This window comes from Nelumbo lutea, chromosome 1 (genome assembly GCF_056320005.1).
Source record: "Nelumbo lutea isolate HS-2025 chromosome 1, American lotus-T2T, whole genome shotgun sequence".
In the NCBI taxonomy this organism is placed as follows: Eukaryota; Viridiplantae; Streptophyta; class Magnoliopsida; order Proteales; family Nelumbonaceae; genus Nelumbo; species Nelumbo lutea.
Genome location: NC_142684.1, coordinates 1,842,751 through 1,868,543, shown reverse-complemented (window position 1 = coordinate 1,868,543; position 25,793 = coordinate 1,842,751). Strand labels below are relative to the sequence as shown.

The 25,793-nt window shown below is 40.3% G+C and overlaps 1 protein-coding gene across 1 annotated transcript in view; it reads right to left on the bottom strand.

The window, feature by feature from the left end:
- Positions 1-543: 543 nt before the first annotated feature.
- Positions 544-25,793, bottom strand: part of LOC148873177 (Polynucleotidyl transferase, ribonuclease H-like superfamily protein) — a 36,789-nt gene continuing 11,539 nt past the window's right edge. Inside the window, exons 3-8 of the mRNA XM_088967385.1 lie at positions 2,855-3,040; positions 2,655-2,767; positions 2,306-2,422; positions 2,099-2,213; positions 1,804-2,019; positions 544-1,704 (exon numbers count right to left, since the gene is read on the bottom strand). Of these exons, the coding sequence (XP_088823511.1) occupies positions 1,040-1,704; positions 1,804-2,019; positions 2,099-2,213; positions 2,306-2,422; positions 2,655-2,767; positions 2,855-3,040 (1,412 nt within the window). The 3' untranslated portion in view covers positions 544-1,039. The remainder of the gene's footprint in view (positions 1,705-1,803; positions 2,020-2,098; positions 2,214-2,305; positions 2,423-2,654; positions 2,768-2,854; positions 3,041-25,793) is intronic.

Here is a 25,793-nt window from a genome sequence, read left to right as displayed (position 1 = left end):
AGTGCAAATTTTGCATCAGTTCTTTCTACCTCAATTCTCCCTCACTTAAAGTGGAGAGTACATACATTCAGCCTATTTGCATTCTTAAGCTTTTACACCAGTGCACAAACCAACCAAGCCTTATGTTCTTTCAATAGCTTCTCCGAAGCAGCTCAATTAAAGCTTCAGCGTTTCAGTCTTTTAAAACATGCCTCGTTGATGTGCTTTTGGGACCATCCTGGCCCTTGTACACATCCGTTACTACAAACTAGTTATTTTAAGTTTGGACAAGATTTAGCTCAAACAAATATAAACCTCCACTCCTAAACAAGCATGATGTTGGCCAATAAGTGCACTTTAATTTCCCTCCAGTCTCAGGATCTGATGGAAGGTCAAGCTTGAATAGGAAATGAATCTTTCAGATCAAGATTTTTGGTTTACTTAATTAATTTGGGAGATGGAATTAAGCCTCCCATGTTCCTCCAATACCTAAGATAAAGGCTTGCCTTCCTATATGTAGCTTGTACATTGCTACTCCTAGCTGATGAATTTCATCCATAATCATTGTAACAATGTTTTTGTGATTACTTTAGAAAAGGAGTTAGGTGGTTTAATTTACAATGAAATTTATACCCAGCCCTTGGAAGCATATGCATGAAATACATGAAACAAAAATATATATAAAAAAAAAAAGTAGATGAGAAAAAAAAAACTACTAATACTGACTTGCTAAGTGACAGCCCGGGTATGTATATGAAGCTTTTCTTCTTTTCTTTTCCCTTTTTTTTTTTTTTGATACTTGGGTGTGTATATGAAGTTCCGCAACAAACTCAACCTCTTCATTGGCCTCAAGAATTACTAATTTTTTGATTGCTAACATTTTTTGCCCAAAACTTACAACAGTATGGGTTGTCATTGCAACGATTCAACCTTGGACAGAACAGAGAGCACCTGATTACTCTCAAATGAACATAAGCAATGAATGAATTTCGGGCATGTCGGCCAATGAACCCTTGCATCATCTGATAAACTTTAAAAAATATTGAAAATCAATAGCTTCTCACAGGTCATCCAATTTAATGATAAACTCGTTATTCCAGCATATCCCCAGGGGTTCTGATCTGGCATTAGCAACCCAGTCATGAGGGTACTCATCTGACAATGCCTTGTCTAATGAGTCAGCTAAATGCAACTCCCATAAACGCATCCTGCAGACTCTCTTGTAAGCCTCATAACCAGCTGCTCTTAGTCCTTCTGAAATCATATCCATCAAAGCACTAGAACCAACTCCCCCTGAACTGATTACCTTGAGTAACACCTCAGCCAAACCAGGTGTCCAGAAAACTACAACAGCACAGCTCTTATCAACTAACTTGACCTCAAAATCTTCAGAGAAAACATCATGAGATGCATGGAGGATCTTCTTCAACACTCCAGCAGTCATCCCAGCCCTGAATCCCCACAAGAAAACCAAATCCTCTGTGCTCACTTTTCTTGTTTTATTTGTAAAGACCAAGATGTCTCTGTCAATTGGTTCTTTGAGACTGGAACAGCAAGGATAAAATATGTTACCATGGTCTTCCATGACTTTATATATATCACCATTCATGGTTTTGCAAGAACCATTAGTTATTTTCAGTATTGAGCCAAGTTTAGCAAACAAATGTGTGATTCTTAACACATTATGTCCATGCTTCTTTCTTTCATTTTCTTCAGCTGAAATGCCTAAACAAAACCCATACATGGAATTAGAACATTTAGACCAACTATAAACTAGGTGCAACATTATGTGCGTACACGTACACATGGAGTAAAGTGGCTGACCTTGATGTGGAATCTCCATATCAAGAGGCACAAAGAACTGTCTCTTCAAGTAGGACATAGCTGCAGGCAAATTTTTTGCCCTACTTACAGGTCCAATTTCTTTCAGCAAATTGTTGACATCCAGGATACAGGGAAAAACCAAACGTAAGGAGCACATGAACTCATTCAGGTTTGAAGGCAGAGGAGCAATGAATTTTGAATGAATAAATGTAAATTCTGCATCACGAGATGGCATAAAACATTAATAAAATAGGTAGGCATAAAGTGACTACTGGTAATAAATATAGAGATGCACCATTAAGGCAATCAAAGGCAATAATTGGTTTCTGGGAAGCTGATAGCACGTCAATAACTTCTCGAAAGCCACGAACTTGCTTGTTCCATTCCTCTTCAATATTTTCAAGCTCCTTCTGTAAATACAAATCACAATTATAAGATGGACAAAAGAGTTTCTAAGTGAAGGTATTGTTCCATGACTACGAAATGTTGCAACTCCCTCTACCTCAAGAAGATTTTTGTCCTCTGGAGAACTTGTAAATACAACTCGTACTGCCTTTGGTCCACCACTCTTGTCTGGGATAATTAAAGGTACGAGGTCATCAGAGATCTCACTCAACATCTGCAACCAAAGAGTACTAAACTTTAAATACAGGGTTCCAATGAGACAACCTATATACGGCAACTGCCAAAGTACTTTGGAACTGAAATTTGTAACCATGAAGAGGCTGGCAAGACAAGTAAGTTAGACTCTTTCAGCATTTGGGAAACTCCACTATATGACCTAACTAGCAGACCTGCTCCCAATGCACTGTGTCCATACAACAGAAGAGTTAAAATTATAGGATGTATACCTCTAGTACAAGCTGCACTTGACGAGCATTGCAAACATCTATAGACATGCATGGCCTTGACCCATACAGTTCACCTCCTAAAATAAGTTTCCTCAAAGATTTGACAAGAAGTTCTGAATGAAATACAATAGATCAATAAATAAGAATGACCAAAAAGGGGATGAGTCAGGACAGCATAAAAAGTGCAGCATATTACTTACCATCAGTCCCCTTGTTTGGTTCTTTGCAAGCATTCCTCCAATGCCTAACTCGTGCTTTAATCCTTTCTACAAAAACTGCATCAGCAACTGATAAAGTAGAAGAGGATTTCACTAGATGCGAAGAGATTGGATTTCCAATTCGATCTTTTGCAGTGGATTCTTGTACTCTGGACAAGTATGATATGCCTGACATTAAAAGAAAAGGAAAGTGAAAAAGAAAATATCATCTGTTATTTTCCATTATAATCACAGACTAAAATGCTGATGAATTTCCTAATATTTCAATGGCATGTTTTGATTTCCATGGGTATCGACACAATATTACAGGAATCGACATATTCCCCGTGAAAACTATTGGTCTTCTGGGATATTTCAAAAGGGACAGCAGTATTTGGACTATTTCTTATTATGGTTCTTTTACTTGTGCTTCCTTTTTGACATTAATTCAGCCTGGTGATAGTCTTGGTTCGCCTTTTCCTGTTAAGGAGGTTTAGAGTAAGCTTATTCCGCCTAGGATAGGAGGGTTTTGCTAAGAAGATTTTTAGGAAAAAACTAACATTTATGATTTACTCCGAAGAAAAAAGACCTAATTGGTGCTTATCCCCTCATTGGTGCTTTTTTAGGCTAACGGTGATGCTTTCTATCACTTATTAATCTCCCCCCCCCCCTTGTATCCTCATTTTGGTAATGATTTCTCTCTTTGTTTGGTTGTAGGTGGAACCTCACACCAAATGTACAAAACTTGTTTGTCTCTACTTTTGTCAGTTGGCCAAAGAAGCAGGGAAGAATTTTATAGAGGTGTACAAGAGCTGTTGTTTGTAAAACAATAAGGGAAGAGAAGAATCTAAGAGTTTTTCTTTTTAGAAAAGGAGAGTAGGGATGCATTAATCAAAGCTATTATCATCAAAGTGGTCCATTGGGTGAGATCCTTGAACCTTTTCAAGGACATTTTTACTGTTGACTTGAATAGAAAATGTAAGAAAGTGGCTGATTCAGCCCCTCTTGTGGCTGTAATTAGGCCTTATTGGTCCCTGCCAAATGGTGGTTTCATAAAGCTGAACTTCAATGGAAGTAGTGAAGGAAAACCCAATCCATCAAGCATTGGAGGACAATTCAGGAATGATAAAGGAAGAATTATTGCTCTTTATTCAGGCCCAATTGGCATGAGTGATTCTCCAAGGGCTAAAATCATGGCTGTGACGGAAGGCGTATAAAAGGCTAAGGAACTGAACATTCAAATATGATTATTGAAGGGGATTCAAAATTAGTAATAGGATGGCTGCAAAAGGAAGAAGTTGGTTGGTAGAACTATATTAATGAAAAAAGGAGATTCAAGTGGCTGTCATGAGGCATGGAAGTTGGATTACAATGGGTGAAAAGAAATGCTAACTCCTTCATTGATGCATTGGCTAAACACTGAGTGGGAAGAAATCAACTATACTGGGCTTTGGTGTAAACATGATCTAGTTGTTGAGGGAGAACTAAGAGAGTTTATCTCTCCCTCTATTGTGCTTTGTATCTCTTTGTTTTAATTTAATGAATCTGATTCGGTTATTCATAAAAATATATATATATATATATATATATTTGGTTCTAAGTCAAATACACAATATATTATAGCAAGATTTCGTAACAATATTGTAGATATGAGGGATAACTCCGCCAGTGTGAGCTTATCTTACACTGCTGGTCCCAAGCCCAGATAAAGGAGGGGGAGTCAGGTTGGCAGCCGGCACTAAAACTTTTATCAAACTCTCATTATATGGATCCTAAGACTTCAGATTTTATAGTTACTATGGGTCTTCACCTAGGTTCAGCACTAGCCCTTATTTATTTGCACTGATCGTAGATGAATTGACTAATCATATTCAAGGGGAAGTTCCTATGGCATATGTTGTTTGCGAATGACATTGTTTTAATTGATGAAACTAATGAAGGATTAAATGCAAAATTAAGCTTATGGACAAATGCCTTAGAAACAAGAGGTTTTAAAATAAGTGGGACTAAAATAGAGTATATGACATGTAAATTTAGTAATACGAGTGTAAATCAAGATACTCTTAGGATTAGGGACCAAGAGATAACTCAAAGTAACCATTTCTGGTACCTTAGTTCAATAATTTATAACAACGGAGAGATTGAAGAGGATGTCACCCAAAGAATTAGAGCAAAATGGGCAAAATGAAGGGTGCATCTAAACTTTTGTGTGATAGGTGAATACCACTTAGATTAAAAGGAAAGTTCTATAAAACAGTTGTAAGGCCTGCTATGTTGTATGGAGCAAGGTGTTGGGCAGTCAAGAAACAACCATGTCCAAAAAATGAATGTGGCAAAAATGCAAATGCTAAGACGGATGAGTGGAAAAACTAGAAATGATAGAACTAGGAATGAAATTATTCGTAGAAACCTAGGAGTAGCTCCAATAGGTGATAAAATGAGAGAGAGCAAACTAAGATGGTTTGGGCACGTGCATTAGGGAAATGGCTGTGGAGATTTGGGCAAAAGGGAGAGAGGGAGGCGTTATGGAGGTGAGGTTTGGGTGGGAGTCAAGGTAGGTGAGGAGTTCATATGGGATTAGTGTATGGAAGGGAATTATGAAATTTAAACAGGACTTCAGAAGTTTAGTTAAACTTAAAGTGGGGGAAGGGCTTAGGATAAGGTTTTAGGAAGATGAGTGGCTTGGGGTTGGAAAACTGCATGAGGTGTGTCCCAAGCTTTATAAGCTAACAAACCAGCAAATAACCATTTTTTTTCTGATCAATAACAGAAATCATTTTATTAATGGACAATAATATTACAACATGCTGGGAAGAGGTAAATAGGCTTAACTCTCCCGAGAAAGAAAAAAAGAAAATATGATTATAATACGGCCCAAAACATTTGTTCCCTTCCCACCCCTTGTTTCCCCTATGTATCTGCAAAAGCATTTGCAGTCCTCTTCACCCATTCACTCTAAACCTCCAACCCCCTAGTTAGCCATTTAGCCTCCCTTCTCTCATTTGCATATTTCCAGTCCATTGTCCTTCTGTAACCAACATTGAGTCTCCTTCAACAATTAGTCTATGAATATTCAGCTCCTTTATCTTTCCTAAACCTTCCATTAAGGCACATATCTCAGCTCTAATAGAGTCACCATTCCCAATGGAGCCTGAAAACAATGCAATCACCTTTCCATTCTCATCTCTGAACACCCATCAACACCCGAAGGCCCAGGATTACCTTCACTACTGCGTACTGCCATCGAAGTTCAGTTTACGCACCCTAGGCCTAGTGGGAACCACAAAGGAGAGGCAACTGATGAAAACGGAGCAGAATTTGCCACTTCCAGCCATCTATTCAGCAGCATATCTGTAGAGACATCAGCAAACATATCCAAAGACTTCAGCCAATGCACCACCCTAACCATTATTACCTCAATGATACCTTCTTTGTTCCTCTCCTTATCAGAAAAAGTCCTAGAGTTCCTTTCTTCCCACATAGTCCAGCAAATGGCAGCCCTCACACACCTGCACATAACCCAACCCCTTTTCTTAGGCCAAGGAAATAAGTGGCAAACAAGCTTTATATATCTGGTGGAGGGGTCCACCTGCAATCAAATAAAGAGATAAATCATTCCCATATATCAGAAACGAAGGGACAAGGAATTAGTAAGTGGTAGGAGGGGCTTTCACCATTAGCCTTACAGAGGGTGCACCAGTTTTGGGGACAAGCACCAATTTGGCCTTTTCTTTTGGAGTAAATCACGTGTTACATCTTTCTAGGAATGCCTCCCAACAAAAAGCTCCAATCCTTGGAGGGATTGGCTCACCCCATATTTCCTTGACTGGGAAAGACTGAATAGAAATGTTGGACTGGTGTGCCAAGGATTTAAAGAAGGAAACACAAGAGAAAACCCCAAAGGGGGATAAAGTCCAAATTCTACTATCCCTTTTTTACGGGTCCAAAACCACCCCATTCAAGATCTGAATTAAGTCCACAACCATTCCCAATTATGACTCCCTAAGGCCTCTTCTAAGACCCAAATCCCAATCATACCCAAAATTTGACTCATAAGGGACCAAAAAATCTGACAAACACTTCCCTTTGAAATGGGAGAGGGTGAATAAAGAGGGAAATTGGTCTTTCAAGGGTACATCCCCCGCCCACAAGTGTTCCCAAAATTTAACCTGATTCCCACAGCAAAGATCATACCTGATGTGTTGCAAAAAGGATGGAAAAGTGGCATGTATTGATTTCCAAGGAGAGGCCCGGTTAGTCCCAGCCATCATCTGCCTATCCATGAATACTCAAAATTACCTTGGTCCACAACTTATCCCTATCCCATCCAAACCTCCACAACAATTTACCCAACAAGGCTTCATTTTTCTTCCAGATATTGCCTAATCCTAAGCCACCCTCATCTCTGCACTTGGAAACTAACTCCCAATTCACTCTACTTATTTTTTTGGGATTCTAAACACAGATAAGTAATACACCAGCAAGCTAGCCAATGTGGACTTAATTAGAGTGATTCTGCCACCCAAAGATAGATAATTCTTCTTCCAAGAGGCTAACCTTTTCGTGAACCTATCAATTACGTGACTCCAAAAACTATTGTTCTTTGGATTATCCCCTAAAGGCATCCCCAAGTAAATCATAGGCCATTGTGACATCTTACATCTCAAAATTTCAGCCTTATCCCTCATTTCTCCTTCTTCCATGTTCACCCCTACCACACAGCTCTTATCAAAATTAACCTTCAAATTTGACATTTTTTTCAAATAATTGCACTACTCTCTTCAAATTTCTAACCCACCTCACATCCTCCCCTTTATAGAATAGAATTGTGTCATTAGAAAACTATAGATGTGTGATAGGCAACCTATCTCTTCCAACCCTCCACCCCCACACTAAGTTCCTCGAATTTGCCCTCTCTATTAGTTTCCCCAACACTTCTGCTATCAAAGTAAAGAGAAATGGGGAAAAAGGGTCCCCTTGTCTAATTCCCCTGGTAGCTGGAAAATGATCCACTATAGACCCAATCACCAGGATTGAGTAATGATAGGTCTCAATACATCCCAGGATCCATTTGCACCATTTTACCCCAAAGCCAAAGCAGTCCATCACTTGCATTAAGAATGACCAATCCACCATGTCATAAGCTTTCTCTAGATCTAACTTATACACAATCGCTTTCTTCTTTCTTCTCCTTAGAACCTCCACACACTCATTATCTTTGATCAATAATCTGTCTGTTTCCCACAAAACCCCCTTGATTCTATGAAATTAGATCTAGAAGCACTTATCTGATTCTTCTAGACAAGACCTTAGCAATGATTTTATACAAACTGATAAGTTTATAGTCTCTCAGGTGATTTGTTCCAACTCTCTTTGGAAACAATGCAATAAAAATTGAATTTACCCTCGAATTAATCACCCCCCTTTGATGAAATCCATTGAAAACTTTAAGGATGTCCTGCTTCAATATCTCCCAACAATCCTGGTAAAAGGCCATAGTGAAACCATCCAGACCTGGTGCTTTAGATCTATCCATTGAGAAAATTGCCTCCCTAATTTCCTCCACCTCAAATTTTCTTTCAAGCCACTCCTTTGCCTCCTCAAAAAGTTTTGGCCAATCTAGACCTTCCAACCAAATTCTCTGGTTTAGGGGCCTTCTATATATAGATTTAAAATGCTCTACAAAAGCCCTAGCAATCTCACCTTGCTGAGTAAGTGGCACCCCATCAATCTCCAACTTTGTAATAAAATTTTTCCTTTTCCTCCTGTTGGCCATTGCATGAACAAATTTGGTATTTCCATCTCCCTCCTTCACCCACTTATGCCTAGATTTTTGTCTCTAACTATCTTCTTCTTTATATAGTATGTCCTTTAATTGCGTCCTCGGCACCCATCTCTCTTCTTTATCCCTATCACCAAATGTGCCTTCATTTTCCTTTGCATCCAACTCCTCAATTTGATTTATCACATCCTGTTTCCTTTCCTCAATTCTACCAAAGTGGAGGATATTCCATTCCTTAATTTTTGCTTTCAGATTCTTTAATTTCCAATGAAATTTCATACCCTCCAATTGGCCCTTGGGGCACTACCATTCCACCAATTCTTAACTAGTTCCATAAAACCCGGATGGGACAACCACATTCTCAAACCTGAATTGTGATGGCCCTCTATTGCCAAGATTCTCCCTCATTAAAATAATAGGCCAATGATCTGAGGTTACCCTAGGCAGGGTTCTAGAGTTAACCACCCCCCAATGTTCTCCCCAATCTGTTGTGAATAAGAATCTATCCAATTTCAAACAAATAGGCTTTGCCCGTAGGTTGGACCAAGTGAATATCCCATGCATCAGTGGAACCTCCTTTAGTTCAAAACAGTTGATGAAACTATTAAACCTCCTCAAAGTTGTATTTCCCCCACCCATAGTACTGTTTGTCTCCTCTAAAAATCTTATGACATTGAAGTCCCCACCTAAGCACCATGGTCCTTCCCAAATCCACTGATGTCTTCCAATTCCTCCTACAATTTCTTTCTTTTTCTATATCTAGTTGGGCAATATGTATTGGTCATCACCCACTCAAACCCCTTTGCCAACCTCTTGAATTTGAGAGATAGGGGAGAGGGAAGAGAGAGAGAGAGAGAAGGAATGATGTTGAAAGATCGATCCTCTTATTTCCCTTGTTTTTGATTATTTATATTGTTTTACAGAGCTCCTCTTCTTACATTCTTTAATTTCTTTCCATTAAAACCACTGCAAGTGGATGGTCAGTAGCTGAGCTGTTTGCTGACGTGGCCTTCTCTTGTAAAATTGACTAACTGTTTTCCGGTGTTCTGCTTCAGCAGCCTTAACAATCCCTCCCTCCTTTAGAGAGACCTTGCCCTCAAGGTCTAATGTGGGAAAATTTGTTTGCAGATCCAAGTAAGATTCCCAAGTGGAGTCCTCTTCTGGAAGTTTACACCAAACAAGTGAACAACCAGTGCTTCTGGAGTGACTCTTCCGCCACATCGTATTCATCTGAAATCAATGATGCGGGCTGGCTCAGTCTGCACTTGTCCTTCATCTGAAAATGTGGGAAGAGTAGCACCTGTAATAACCCTTGGCTTCGGCCCTTTCTTCAGTAAAGAGATATGAAATACAGGATGCAACTTTCATGTTGCAGGGAGGTCCAGTTTGTATGCCACAGACCCTATCCTCTCAAGGGTTTTAAATGGTCCAAAACAGCGCGGGCTGAGTTTGTTCCACTTTCAACTTGCTACTGAAATCTGTCTGAAGGGATGTAATTTAAGAAACACCCAATCATCGACTTCATATTGGACATTCTTGTGATGTTTATCATAAGTGCGCTTCATCCATTGTTGTGCTTGCAAGAGATGATTTCTCAGCTCTTTTAACACCTCATCCCGCTGCATTGATTGTTCTTCTAAAGCTGCTACTGTAGTGATCCCTTTTTCATAAGGAAGTAGAGGGGGAGGGTCCCAACCATATAGAGCTCTAAAAGGCGTCATTCTGGCAGCGCTATGGAAAGTGGTGTTGTACCACCACTTAGCCCAGTGGGTCCACTTCACCCATTGTCTTGGTCGATCTCCCGCGAAGCATCTCAGATATGTTTCAAGACTCTTGTTAACCACCTCTGTCTGTTCATTAGATTGGGGGTGGTAGGTAGTTGATTTGAAGAGTTTAACCCCATTTAGACGAAAAAGTTCAGCCCAGAAACGGCTCATAAAAATAGGATCCCTGTCGGACACAATTGACTGCTGTGAATGGGTGTGATAGAGATAGAAAATGACTGTATTTCGTCAATCTATCAACCACCGCAAGAATAACAGTTTTACTGGCGGAAATGGGTAACTCTGTGATGAAGTCCATTGAAATATCATCCCAAACTTGAGTTGGGATTGGAAGTGGTTGCAAGAGGCCTGCTGGTGTTGTAGTAGTTGTCTTATTTTGTAGACATACTGCACACTTGGCTATGAAATTTTGAATCGATGTACACATGCCTTTCCAATGGAGTTGTGTGGCAATGCGTTTTTGCGTCCGTAGAATGCCAGAGTGACCACCCATGGGTGAGGCATGAAATGATTCAAGGAGCTTCCTAAGATGTGCAGAATCTGCTGGGGTTTCCAGGCGTCCCTTGAAGAAGAGTAGATTCCTTGACGGTATACCTGGGGTATTGTGATGGATTTGCCAATACTTGGGCCTTTAATTGCTGTAACTCTGTATGGGAGTGGGCTTCCTTTCGAAGCTGATCCATGAGTGGAGAGGTTGGGGATGACACGAGTAGCTGAAATGATTGTGGGTGCCATGAGAGGGCATCAGCAACGCGGTTAGTAGCCCCTGCTTTGTACCCAATTGTGTAGTCGTACTCCAATAATTTGGACATCCACCGTTGTTGGTCCAGTGATAGGACGGCTTGTTCTAACAAGAACTTCAAACTTTGATTGTCGGTCTGAATTATGAATCGTCTACCAAGCAAGTAGGATAGCCAACGCTGCACTGCTAAGACCACTGCTATTAATTCTCGTTCATAAACTGATTTGGCCGACTTCTGTGATGTCAAGGCCTTGCTGAAAAGGCTAATGGTTGGCCTTCTTGCATGAGGACAGCCCCAACACCTTGACCAGAGGCATCACATTCAATGATGAAGTCTTTTGTGAAATCAGGTAGTGCTAATGTTGGAGGTGTCGGAACAGTATGTTTCAACTAATCAAAAGCTTGTTGGGCCTGGGCTGATCAGTGAAAGGCATCTCGTTTCAGTAATTGGGTCAAAGGGGCAGCTATTAGGCCGTAGCTTTTGATGAAGCTGCTATAATAACCTGTCAGGCCGAAGAAGGTCCTCAATTCTTTCACACTTTTGGGTTGCAACCAGCCCAATATACTAGAGATTTTATCCGGGTCTGCTGCTACAGTTCCACTTTCTACAACATGTCCCAAATTCCTAGGTAATATACTTGGGTTTGTCCAAAGGAGCACTTGGACTTTTTAGCGAACAACTGATGGGCCATAAGTGTTGCGAGGGTGATCTGTAGATGGTTCAGATGTTCCTCCCAGTTGGGGCTATAGACCAATATGTCGTCAAAGAAAACAAGAATGAACTAACGTAAATATGGCCAGAATATGTCATTCATTAAGGCTTGAAATGTTGTTGGAGCGTTGGTCAACCGAAATGGCATGACCAAGAACTCGTAGTGGCCATCATGTGTCCTAAAAACCATTTTGTGAACATCCTCCACATGTACCCTTATCTAATGATACCCAGCCCGTAAATCTAATTTTGAGAATATGGTGGCCTGACTAAGTTCGTCAAGTAATTCATCAATGACCAGTATTGGGAATCGGTCCTTATTCCTTAATGGTGATATTGTTAAGGGCCCTATAATCAAGAGAACATCGCCAAGTCCCATCCTTCTTTATGACTAATAACACCGGCAATGAGAATGGGCTATGCCTGGGCTGTATTATTGAAGATTAATCAGTTTTATGTCGTTTTTTTTAGATGTTTTATGTTAGTTGTTAGATAGGAGGTGGGGACCACAGTAGTTATGTGAGTCCAAATTTTACAGGAAGAGATATATATGGACATTCCAACAGAATTTTATGAAAATGTTGGTAAAGGAAAGGTGTGCAAACTAAGAAAATCTCTGTATGGCCTGAAACAGTCACCTAGGGCTTGGTTTGATAGGTTCAGAGGGGCACTTATCCGTTTTGGATACACTCAAACCCAGTCTAATCACACCCTCTTTGTAAAGAGGAAAGATGCTCTGATGTCAATTCTGATTGTGTATGTGGATAATATAGTGGTTACAAGAAATGATCTAGAGGAGATTGATGATCTCAAAAAATCATTGCAGCAAAAATTTGAGGTCAAAGATCTTGGTGAAATCAAATACTTCCTGGGGATTGAAGTTGCAAGATCCAAGCATGGGATCTTCATCTCTCAGAGAAAGTATGTACTTAACCTACTGCGGGAGACTGGGAAGCTAGGGACCAAACCAGCAAACACTCCTATTGATCCAAATCATATAATTAATGTTGTGGATGGTGAGTTGGTAAAACATGTGGAGAGATATCAAAGAATGGTGGGCTGACTACTATATTTGTGTATGACACGACTAGATATTTCATATGCCATCAGTGTTGTGATTCAGTACATGCATGCACCTCGGGTTCAGCACTGGGAAGCTATTGAAAAAATACTTGCATATCTGAAAAAGCACCCTGGCAGAGGCATTCTTTTCTCAAATCATGAAAATCTGAAGCTAGAATCCTATACAGATGCAGACTGGGCAAGGTGCTTAGATGACAGAAGGTTTACATCAGGAGTGTGTACTTTTGTAGGTGGAAACTTGATCTCCTGAAAGAGTAAGAAGCAAGCTGTTGTGGCAAGGTCAAGTGCAGAGGCCAAGTATAGATCCATGGCTCATGGTGTCTCAGAATTTCTTTGGGTTAGATCTCTTTTGAGTGAGATTGGAGTGAAAGAAGAGGAACCTATGATACTGTACTGTGACAATCAGGCTGCAATCAATATTGCCCACAATCTAATTCAGCATGATAGGACAAAACACATTAAAGTTGATAGACACTTCATAAGAGAAAGGGTAACAGCCAGAGAAGTTTGTTTTCCTTATGTCTCTTCAAAGTTGCAGTTGGCTGATGTTCTCACTAAAGGGGTGGCAAAGAACAAGCTTGAACATGATCTACACAAGTTGGGAATGTGTGACATTTACTCCCAACTTGAGGGGGAGTGTTGAAGATTAATCAGTTTTATGTTTTTTTTTTTTTTGAGTAGATGTTTAATGTTAGTTGTTAGATAAGAGGTGGGGACCACAGTAGTTATGTGAGTCCAAATTTTATTATGTTTTTGAGTCTTATATATGTTGTTTTATGTTATGCCACCCTATAAGGGCATAGTTGTCTTTGTACTACTCTATTATTTTTATATAAATAATAAATGAAGGGGGCGGCCAAATTATTGCTCTCTTTTCTTTTCAAGATCTCTTCTTCTCCTTCTCTCTTCCTTCTCTCTTCAAGAAACTACTTTTTCTGTTCATAATTTTGATTTCAGCAGATTTCATTCTCAAGCATATCTTGAACTTTGCTTCTCGAATTCAAATTTTTGGAAATAAGGGTATCAGTAAGGTCTTACATTGGTTGGGGCGGCTCCTAGCATGAGAGGAATTCGATGGTCATGCTCTCGGGGTGGTCGAAGCTCTTGGGGTTCTTTGAACATGTTGTCATGTTATTGGAGGAGTTGTTGTAGGCGGTTGTGGTAGTCTCCAGGACCATTTGAGCTGCCATTAGCTAAGGATGGGCTGGCCCAATTCGAGTCCATGTGCATGAATGATCCGAATCACCCATTTGCTTTATTAATGTTGCAAGATTGATGGGCCTTGGACCTTTGCATGCTTGCTCCTATAGATGGACTGTAGAGTCCCCCGACGTGAAGTCCACGGTAAGACGAAGGGGGTATAGGTCCACCGAAAACTAGTGACCCTGAACCTTCAGTGGTAAGCCCACACATATATTGTTGCAAGATAGGCTATTACTGTTGGCCACATGTACCGTAAAAGTCGTTGTTGGTTGAACTGGGAGTCCTAGTTTATCCACCAAAATTTGAGTTATGAAATTAAGGGAACTGCCACTGTCTATGAGGATTGACATGTGGTGCCCTTGGATTAACCCGGCTATTCTCATTGTTTGCGGGGACACAAGTCCCGTAAGGGCTTGTAGAGATATTTCAGGTGTTCCATTGGGTTGTATTTCCCACTCGAGGTCAGATTCCCCGTAACTGGTGAAGCCATCTTCCTCCTCGGTCTCCACCTGAAGGAGAAATGCTTGTTGTTTCTTGCACCGATGGCCCAGCCTGAATTTTCCTTCGCAGTTGTAGTAGAGGCCTTTGTCTCTGCAGGATTGTATTTCAGCCCAGGTCAGTCGTTTGAATGGGACGAGTGGACCTGAACCTAGTATTCCTTCCTCCTTGTCCACTGTTGCCGGTCTGGTTACAGAACCCCATGACCGATGTATCCTTCTTGCTCGAGCAAACTTGTCTTCATACAGCCTTGCTAGCGCTGTTGTGTTTATGACCGAAGTAGGTTGCATCGCCTTTACTTCCAGTCGTAGTTCTTCCTTCAAACTGTCGACAAAGCTTCCTGCTAGCGCTTTTTCCATCCACCCTTGGAGTCGCACGGCCAATTTTTCGAACTCCATCTGGTAAACTTTAACCAATCCCATTTGTCGCAGTTTTGCAAGATTCTCATCGTAATCTTCTAACCCAGACGACCCAAAACGGATGGTCAAGGCATCGGTGAAGTCTACCCAAGATTGGCGTGGGTGCCCCCATCGGTACCACTGGTTACCATAGGATAGCTTCTCCCTCAAGATGTTTCGAAGCTAGAGCCACCCTATCATGCCCAAGTGTCTCATGGTAATCGAAATAACATTTAGCTTTGCAAATCCAAGGAGTCGGGTCGCCGCCTGAGAAGGTGGGGAAATCGATTCTTGCTGCTCGTGTTGCCACGAACCCTGTTCTACAGTTGTTTTCATTGTTGCTCTCCTCTTGGCTTTCTCTACCATTGTTTGTTGACATTTGCCCCAGCCGGTTGAGGAGAGTGGTGAAGCCAGCCTTCATTTCTCTGAGGTCTAATGACATCCGATGGATCTCTACCTCCATTTGATCCACTCGGGTGTCTACTGATGTTGTCCTTGTGTTGGTCATGCTGGCTCTGATACCAACTTGTTAGAAACCTGCCTAACATAGGGCTCTTCGAGGGAGCTAACCTCCTGAATTTGAGAGATAGGGGAGAGGGAGAAAAGAGAGAAAGAGAGAGAGAGAGAGAGAATGAATGATGCTAAAAGATCGATCCTCTTATTTCCCCTATTTTTTATTATTTATACTGTTTTGCAGAGCTCCTCTTCTTACATTCTTTAATTTCTTTCTATTAAAACCGATGCAAGTGGACGATCAATTAGTTGAGTTGTTGTGCTGACGTGACCTTCTCTTGTAAAACTTACTAATTATTTTCTGTTGTTCTGTTCCAGCAACCTTAACAGCTACCCACTCTAAATTGCTCATACACAAGAAAAAATGTAAAATTCTTTTGGTCTCTTGACAGTGCAACAGCAAGTCCATGTTTTTCAAGCACATGATACATGCCTAGGTGGATATGAGCAGAGTCATAGGTTGGTTTTCCATCTTCTTTAGCAAACTATCACAAGTACTGATTTTGTTATCTACTGCTTCCTAGATGAATAAGCATACCCAGGTCAAACCAAGGGTAGGGGTGTAAATGGATCGGATCATGATCCGATCCGATTTGAGATCTGATCTATTTGGTCGAAATCGGATCACCCCTGTTCGAACCTTCAAATTGGATTCGGATCCCCCCATCTGATCCAAGGAGATCCGGTCCAATACATATTATATATTTATAAACATAAATATATATGTATTATATGTTATTTATTTATTTATAAATATATTTTTTATATTATATTTTTATAAATTTGTTATATTATTTATTTTTTATAAAAAACATGTATATATAATGAAAATAGTTTTTACTTTATTTTAATTAGTATGTTTTATCTTTTAATAATTTATTAATTTTTAAAGAAAACAAGTCAAATCAGATCAGATCCAAAGATCCGACTTACCGATAGGATTCGAATTCAAATCAAGTCCTATCAGATCCAATCGGATCTTCAGGTCGGATCCTACATGAACAATGTCGAATCAAATTCGAATATACCCTGATCTGAATCCGATCTGATCCACCTGCATCCCTAACCAAGGGGAGCTAGATCCTTGAAGTGAATAACACCTATGCAAAAGAGTTAGAGCATGTAGATCAAATCTTAGAAAAAAAAAAGTGCCAGCCAGGTCTAGGGACCAAATCCTATGATCAAAAAAGGAGATATAGGCCCCATCATGGTTCATAATATGAACGGAATTTGGAGAAAGTTCCCCCAAAATCTACCCATTTTGCTAGGGGTGCTACAAAATTTTCCAAGAATGCTCTCCACCTTGATGGCAAGTTTCACCAATAGACTACACATTAAGGTTTAAATTTTCATTAAATTTATCATAATTTTGTAAAAAAAAAAAATCCTAAAAGAACAAATGTGAATTCGGTGATTGGATAATTGGCTTACTATTTCTGATATGATTCACATACTAAGTCACTATAATTCAAAGAGAAAGAAAAAAGGCACACAACTAAAAGCAGATGCTCAATTTCATCATAACATATAGTAATAAAAAAGAAGTCAAAGTGGCAAGTAAATGACATAGATAAAGAAGAGAAGATGGATAAAAGACAAAGGGAGAGAGAAAGATACCCATTTAAGTTTCTTAATATTCTCTTATTTGATTTATATAATTGTTTGCTATGGTTTTTTGAACCTTAAAATATGCAGTCATACTTCTAATAATTCTTGAATTTTTATTAACTAATCCCATATTTTAGAACATTTCCCTGATTTTTTTAGATTTTCCAATTATCTTAGTGAATTAGCGAAATATACCTGAAATTTCTCCCTCTTTGCATGGTAAAATACCCATCAATATCAAAATTGCAAACCATGAATATAGTATAGGAATATAAGAAGGATTGATCTTAATGATCTTCCGACCCATTCTTAATATTTATATACGTTGACTAATTGTAAAAGGGCTGAATTGCCCTTATTGCTTACATGGCAAATAAACTAATAATAAATTTGAAATAACAAGCTGTAACAACAAACTGAAATAACTACCAACTAACACTGACATAACTAACAAAAAAAAAACATATGCTATGCTGCCATACGAACACAGTAGGGACCACAGTAGTGGGGTCCACATCGGTGTTCTCTACACTCCCCCTCAAGTTGGGAATAGATATTTGTCATTCCCAACTTGCATAGATCTACCTCTAATTTCTTCCTTGGAACAGCCTTGGTGAGAAGAACTGCGAGCTGCATGCTGGAGGTGATATACAGGAGACACACTTCTTGAGACGAAACCCTTTCTCTGACGAAATGTCGATCGATTTCGATATGCTTAGTTTTGTCATGTTGTACCGATTATGAGTTATGTTAATAACAACCTGATTACCACAATACAACATTAATGGCTTCTCATAAGCAATACCCAACTCCTCAAATAATGACTTCAGCCATAGGATTTCAGCCACACCATTAGCCATAGATCTATATTCAGCTTCAGCACTAGAACGAGAAACAACACTTTGTTTCTTACTCCTCCAGGAGACAAGGTTACCTCCTACATATCAAGAGGTAGACCTTCTGTCATCAAAACTTCCAGCCCAATCAGCATCTATATAGAACTCTATCTTCATGTGATCATTATTCTTGAATAATATACCTCTACCTGGACATCTCTTCAAGTATGCTAATATTCTCTCAACTGCAAGGAGGTGAGTAGTTTTAGGAGAGTGCATATATTGACTGACAACATTGACTACATAACTGATGCCCGGTCGTGTAAGACAAAGATAGAGGAGTTTTCCAACCAACCGTTGGAACATAGCTTTGTCTTCAAGAGGCTCTCCACCCTCTGCATTGATCTTGTGATTCTGTTTAAAAGGTGTATCTGCAGGCTTAACACCCAACTTTCCAGTTTCTGCTAATAGATTTAGAACATACTTCCTTTGAGAAATAAAAAACCCATGTTTAGATCTAGCAACCTCAATACCTAATAAGTATCGTAGCTCTCCCAGATCTGTCACCTCAAACTCTTGATGAAGGAGTTGTTTAAGAGACTCAATCTCACTGTTATCATTCCCTGTCACTACAATATCATCCACATATACAACAAGCAAAGTCAATGAAGAGTCCACTCTTTTAATGAACAATGTATGGTCTGACTGGGCCTGTACATAGCCGAATTTTTCAAGGGCTTGTCTGAATCTATCAAACCAAGCTCTGGGGGACTGCTTTAGTCCATCAAGTCTTTATTCAACCGGCAAACCTTCTTACCTATCTCTGCATCATAAAATCCAGGAGGTAACTGCATGTAGACTTCTTCCTGTAAGTCTCCATTGAGGAAGGCATTTTTAACATCCATTTGGAACAAGAGCCAAGAATAACTGGCTGCAAGGGATAGCAGAACTCGAATAGTGGTCATCTTTGCTACTGGAGCAAAAGTCTCCAAGTAGTCTATACTAAAAGTCTGAGTAAATCCCTTTGCAACTAATTGGGCCTCATACCTTTCAATGGAACCATCAGCATTATGTTTCACAGTAAATACCTATCTACATCCAACCGGTTTCTTTCCTTTAGGTTGGTCAACTAGCTCCCAAGTATTATTCCTCAGAAGGGCATCCATTTCAACCTTCATTGCATCTTTCCACTCAGGAACTGACAAGGCTTCCTGCACTGTTCTGGGAATAGGAGTATCAGCAATGAATGTGAGAAATGACCTGTAAGTGGATCTGATAAAGGGACTGTGGTACTTGGATCTGTATCCGCAGAAGGAATTGGGGCTGGCTTAGACCGCTGATGACTGAAATCAACCTACCTCCACCGCCTGTGATAGACTCTCAAATCCTGAAACCTCTGACAACCCTCCCCATTACATCCCTCATCACTCAATGGAACAAGTAAAGGAACTTCTTATGAGTTAACCCCACTCTCACTACTCTCCCCCTGAGGAGAAACCCTAGGGTAATAGGGTACCTCCTCAAAGAAAGTAACATCCATCGAGACAAATCTCCTCCCAAAAGTAGGTTCATAGCAGCAATAACCCTTTTGAGTTTGTGTATAACCGAGAAAAATGCATTTGGAGGCCTTAGGATCAAATTTGGAACGATGAGGTCCAAGAATCTGAACAAAGCAAGTGCAACCAAAGGTTTTAAGGGGAAAAGTAAATAATTCTTTATCGGGGTATAGAAGGGTAAAGGGAGGCTTCATGTCAAGAATCCGTGAAGGAACTCGATTAATGAGATACACTGTTGTAAGAATAGCATCGTCCCAGAAACGGATAGGCATATTAGAGTTAAACATAATGCTTCTAGCCACCTCCAATATGTGTCTATTTTTCCTCTCAGCAACCCCATTCTGTTGTGGTGTATAAGGACAAATACTCTGGTGAATAATCCCATGATCAAGTAGATAAGAGGCCAATGGCTTGGTAAAATATTCTTTCGCATTACTGGATCTGAAAATTTTGATTTTGACCCCAAACTGGGTTAAAATCATATGTTGAAAGATCTGGGTCAGAGCAAGAACCTCATCTCGAAAATGCATAAAGTAAACCCAAGAAAAACGGGTATAGTCATCAACAAACAACAAGAAATATCTGTATCCCCCCATAGAAGGAATGTGATACGGGCCCCAAACATCGGTGTGCACAACATCAAAAGAATTACTACTTCTTTTATTACTCAAGGAATAAGATGTTCTACAATGCTTTGCAAGCTCACAACTCTCACATCTCAAATTTGACATCTGAACAAACTCAAACATGTTTGGAAACAAACTCTTCAAAGACCCAAAGGATAAATGACCTAACCGATTATGCCAAAGCATAACCGGACTAACAGACCGAGAAACAAAAGACTTCCTATCTTCATGATCTTTCCAATGAGAATTCTCTCCAAGCAGATAGATCTCATTCGTCTCACGGCCAGTCCCAATCACCTTCCTTGTCTCCAAGTCCTGAAAAATACATCGATCAGGGAAAAAAGTTATTGAATAATTCTGATGTTTTGTAATACTACTGACTGAAAGCAAGTTAGTATCAAGCTTAGGAACATGCAAAACTGAAGATAAGGAAACCAACAACAGTTCTGAATTTTAGGGTTTTCTCTCAAAACCCTAGAAAGAAAAAAGGTTTTCCAACTGCACCTCTCAGAATAGAGCAAGATTGTTCTTTCAAGGTTATCCTCAAGCAAAAAAAAAAACTTACTTTATGGAAGAAAATCTCTGGCCGCCACCTTCTGTCTGATGCATAACCCTAACCTTGGCGATCCGAAGCCTTTTCTAATTCTTCCTGACTACTGGAACTCTCCTAGCCTTCTACAATCTTCTTAGTAGTAGCCGCACACTAAAAGTAGCCCTCAAGAATCAATCGACCCTCCTTCTTTGTTGAAAAACTTCTAAACCTAGGAAATTCTCATGTAGTCAATCTAACTAGACTAACATAAGACCTCCTTCTCTACAACCAGTTTTAGGTTTTGAATAGAAATTCTGATCGCCACCTTCAGTCTTGATAAAGAAACTGATCTTGGACTCTTTATCTTCCTCTGATTCTTCCTGATTATCAAGAACACAATCCACTCTTTGGGCAGCTGCTACAGTCTCTGATAACCTCCAAGAATCAGCCGAAAAAGGGATCCTCTTAATCTTCCAGCCCTAGGTAACTCTCATGTGGTTGGCTAGATCAGACTCACATGAGAAACCCTAATCCTTGCTCTGATACCAAGTAGTCGATCAAGACTACAATCAGTCTTGAATTCAAAAGCAAAAAAGAAAGATTTCAGAAGAAAAGAAGAAGAGAGGGAGAAAAGAAGAAGCACACAAAGGGTTTTAGAAAAGAGAGAGAGGGTTGATCTTAATGATCTGCCGACCCACTCTTAATATTTATCTTGACAGTGTAGCCGGCCAGAGATAAGTGGAAGAGGAGAGAAGAGAAGAGATGAGAAGAGAGGAGAGAAGAGAGAAAGTTTGCAATGTAACAGTACTGGCGGCGCCAGTGTTTATTTTACTATATATAGTGCGACAGAAATAACAAGGGAAAAGACCCTTGTGCCCCTGAGTACAATAACAGACATAACAGAAATAAAAAACGAAATAAAAAACAATTTAATTAGACAAACAGGCCCTAACAACTGCAACTAAGTTATTTTAACATTATTCCAACACTCCCCCTCAAGTTGGAGCATAGATGTCAATCATGCCCAACTTGTCACACAAATCTTTGTGCCGCACATGATGAAGACCTTTGGTGAAGATATCTGCAAGTTGCTCTTCCGAGTTGACATATGGTGTGCACACTTCTCCACTTTCAAGTTTCTCTCTGATAAAATGCTTGTCCACTTCAATGTGTTTCGTCCTATCATGCAAAACTGGATTAGCAGCAATATTGATGGCCGCTTTATTGTCACAGTAGAGTGACGTAGGATTGCTTACTGCGAAACCCAGTTCACCTAACAGATTTCTTATCCACATGATTTCCGCAACCCCATGAGCCATCGCTCTACACTCTGCTTCAGCACTGGATCTAGCCACCACACATTGTTTTTTGCTTCACCATGTGACAAGGTTTCCTCCTACAAAGGCACAATAACCACTGGTAGACTTTCGGTCATTGACTGCTCCTGCCCAATCTGCATCAGTATATACTTCCACTTTTAAGTGACTGTGTTTCTGGAACAACAAACCAGCTCTAGGAAACTTCTTGAGATATCTCAAGATCCTCTCTGCAGCCTCAGAGTGAGTTGTCATCGGGTTGTGCATGAATTGACTAAGGACACCCACTGCATAGGCAATATCAGGCCTGGTCATAGACAAATACAGAAATCTCCCCATGAGTCTCTGGAACATCTTTACATCTTTCAAAAACTCTCCCTGACTGTCTCCCAGATGGTGATTAGGTTCAATAGGTGAATCAGATGGTTTTACCCCCAACTTGCCTGTATCTTCTAGTAGATCGAGTACATACTTCCGTTGGGAAATAAAGATGCCCTTGTGAGAACGGGCAACTTCAATTCCAAGAAAGTATCGTAAGGGGCCTAGATCCTTCACCTCAAATTTAGTGGCTAAGAATTTTTTTAGTCTCTGGATTTCAGCCTCCCAATCTCCTGTGATCACTATGTCATCCACATACACAATAAGAGCTGCAATTTTACCTTCACCTCTTTTTACAAACAAGGTATGATCTGACTGGCATTGTTTGAATCCCATTTGTTGGACTGCTACATGGAACTTACTAAACCAAGCCCGAGGTGATTGTTTCAATCCATATAGGGACTTTTTCAACCTGCACACCTTTTGTTCACTGCCTTTGGCACAGAACCCTGGGGGTTGGGTCATGTACACCTCCTCTTCCAAGTCACCATTCAAGAGGCATTCTTGATGTCCAATTGGTGAAGATCCCAGTCAAGATTTGCTGCCAAGGAAAGGAGAATCCGGATGGAATTCATCTTCGCTACAGGAGCAAAAGTCTCTGCATAGTCCACTCCATATACCTGTGTAAAGCCTCTTGCTACCAGTCTAGCCTTGTACCTTTCAATAGTTCCATCAGCTTTGTGTTTCACTGTGAACACCCACTTGCACCCCACTGGTTCCTTCCCCTCAGGAGGATCTACCAACTCCCACGTACCATTTTTGTGTAAGGCATCAATTTCTTCCTGCATTGCATCTGTCCATTCAGGTTTTGACAAAGCTTCTGCCACGGTCTTAGGGATGGGAATACTATCCACAGAGGAGAGGAAGGCACGGTACGAAGGTGAAACATGCTCATAGGACACAAAATAGAGATAGGATGATTAGTGGTACAAGATCTAACACCCTTTCTCTTAGCGATAGGAATATTAAGATCATTGGGGGCATGTGAATCAACATTTAAAGGAGCAATGGGAGCAAGTGTACCTGGCTGATGAGACGGATCTGCCTCGGGTGAATCCGATGATGTTGGTTGCATAGTGTCCGGCTCCACGGCTCTTGAACTCTGCTGGCTCTTATGGCAACGATGGAAAACCCGAAATAGAGGAGGATCGGGTAAAGGAGGTAGTTGAATCTGAGTCATCGCCTGTTTCTCCTCAACCCTACTCTCCCCCTGAGGAGAAACCGAGAAGAACGGTTGACTCTCAAAGAATGAGACATCAATGGAAACATAGTACTTGCGGGCAATGGGATCATAGCAACGATAACCCTTTTGAGATGAGGGGTAACCAAGAAAAACACAAGGAATAGCCCGAGGGTCAAGTTTACCACGAGTAGGTGATAGGTTGTGGACAAAACGACACCCAAAAACACGCATCAGAATGGTGGACAGCAGGGCTGTAGGGAACAGGAGCTGATGTGGGGCCTTATACTCTAGTAGCCGAGAGGGCATGCGATTGATGATATATGTCGCACACAATACTACATCCATCCAGAACTGTTTTGGCACATTCATATGAATCAGCAAGCCACAAGCAACTTCGAGAAGGTGACGATTTTTCGTTCAGCCACACCATTTTGTTGGGGTATCCTGGCATAAGAGCTTCGCTGAAGTGACCCACTCGAAGCAAAGAACTTCGTGAGATCACTATGGAAATATTCCTTTGCATTGTCCGACTGGAAAATATGAATTTCCGTTTGGAACTGAGTGAACACCATGCGTTGAAAATCTTTCACAATTTGTGGCACTTCATCTCGAGATCGCATAGGGTAAACCCAAGTAATGCTCCACTCAGTTCACACCCATACACTCGGGTTTACCAACCAGATTGAGCACAAACAGTACCAAATTCCGGACAAAACTGAGGTAATATTCGGCAGTTTCAGACCTGTATAGTTTTATCAGTCCCCACCTACCAGAATTCCAGAATGGCTAACAGCCACTAATCAGCAAGAGAGATCCTTCTTGCTTATAGTCAACTCAAACCATTGAGAAGACAGATCAGCATTGACCTACAGTTGTCTTAACACATGAACAGGATCACACGATCCAAGAAAACTAGGGTTACACAGGTTCGACAGCATTCAGCCGCCCCAGATTCATAGGGTTTTCACTCGGCCCATGACCAAGGAGAGTGAAGAAGAGAAAAAAATAGGGAGAACTGTACCAGTCGTAGATATTCTGTAGTCCAGAATCAGATTTCCTTTCTGCTAGTCTGTTCGATCTTCTCTTGACAGTAGGGTTGATTGATCTGCTCTCTTTTAATCAGCATTTCCGCTTTGATACCATTTTGACAGTGTAGCCGGCCAGAGATAGGTGGAAGAAGAGAGAAGAGAAGAGAAGAGAAGAGAGGAGAGAAGAGAGAAGGTTTGCAATGTAACAGTACTGGCGGCGCCAGTGTTTATTTTACTATATATAGTGCGACAGAAATAACAAGGGAAAAGACCCTTGTGCCCCTGAGTACAATAACAGACATAACATAAATAAAAAACGAAATAAAAAACACTTTAATTAGACAAACAGGCCCTAACAACTGCAACTAAGTTATTTTAACATTATTCCAACAATTTATATATGTTGACTAATTGTAAAAGGGCTGAATTTCCCTTATTGCTTACATGGCAAATAAACTAATAATAAAGCTGAAATAACAAGTTGTAACAACAAACTGAAATAACTACCAACTAACACTGACATAACTAACAAAAAAAAAAAACATATGCTATGCAGCCATACGAACACAGTGAGGACCACAGCAGTGGGGGTCCACATCGGTGTCCTCTACATTATACTCCAACCTACACTCAGTAAAGTTGATACATAGACTTGTAAAATATGATAATAAAACTGTACAGTGTGTAGAACAGGGAAGAAAAGAAGAAATAAAAGAAGAGAAAGATTGGAGAGAAGATGAAATCTTGAGTGCATGACACAGCCCCTTTCTATTTATATATAAAGTTGAATATGAAACGTTATTATTATGACTATCCAATGGTTGAAAACTTTGGATTTGTTTAAAGACTTCTCAGCTAAGACATTTATAGGAATTGGGAAGTGGTGGTTTCTACAACTTCCATGAAACCTATTGTGCAGGAATTGTGGTCCCCACCAACACAACAAAGAGTGAAATTGAACTCTGATGGGAGTTCAAGAGGTAACCCGGGCCCTTCAGGTATAGGAGTATTCAGAGATGAAAATGGCAGAATTGTGGCTTTGTTTTCAGGACCAATAGGAGTGGGGGACTCATTGAGAGCGGAGGTGATGGCCTTGCTTCAAGGTGTAAGATATGCAAAACAGTTGGGGTTACAGCAAATTGAGATAGAGGGAGACTCTAAATT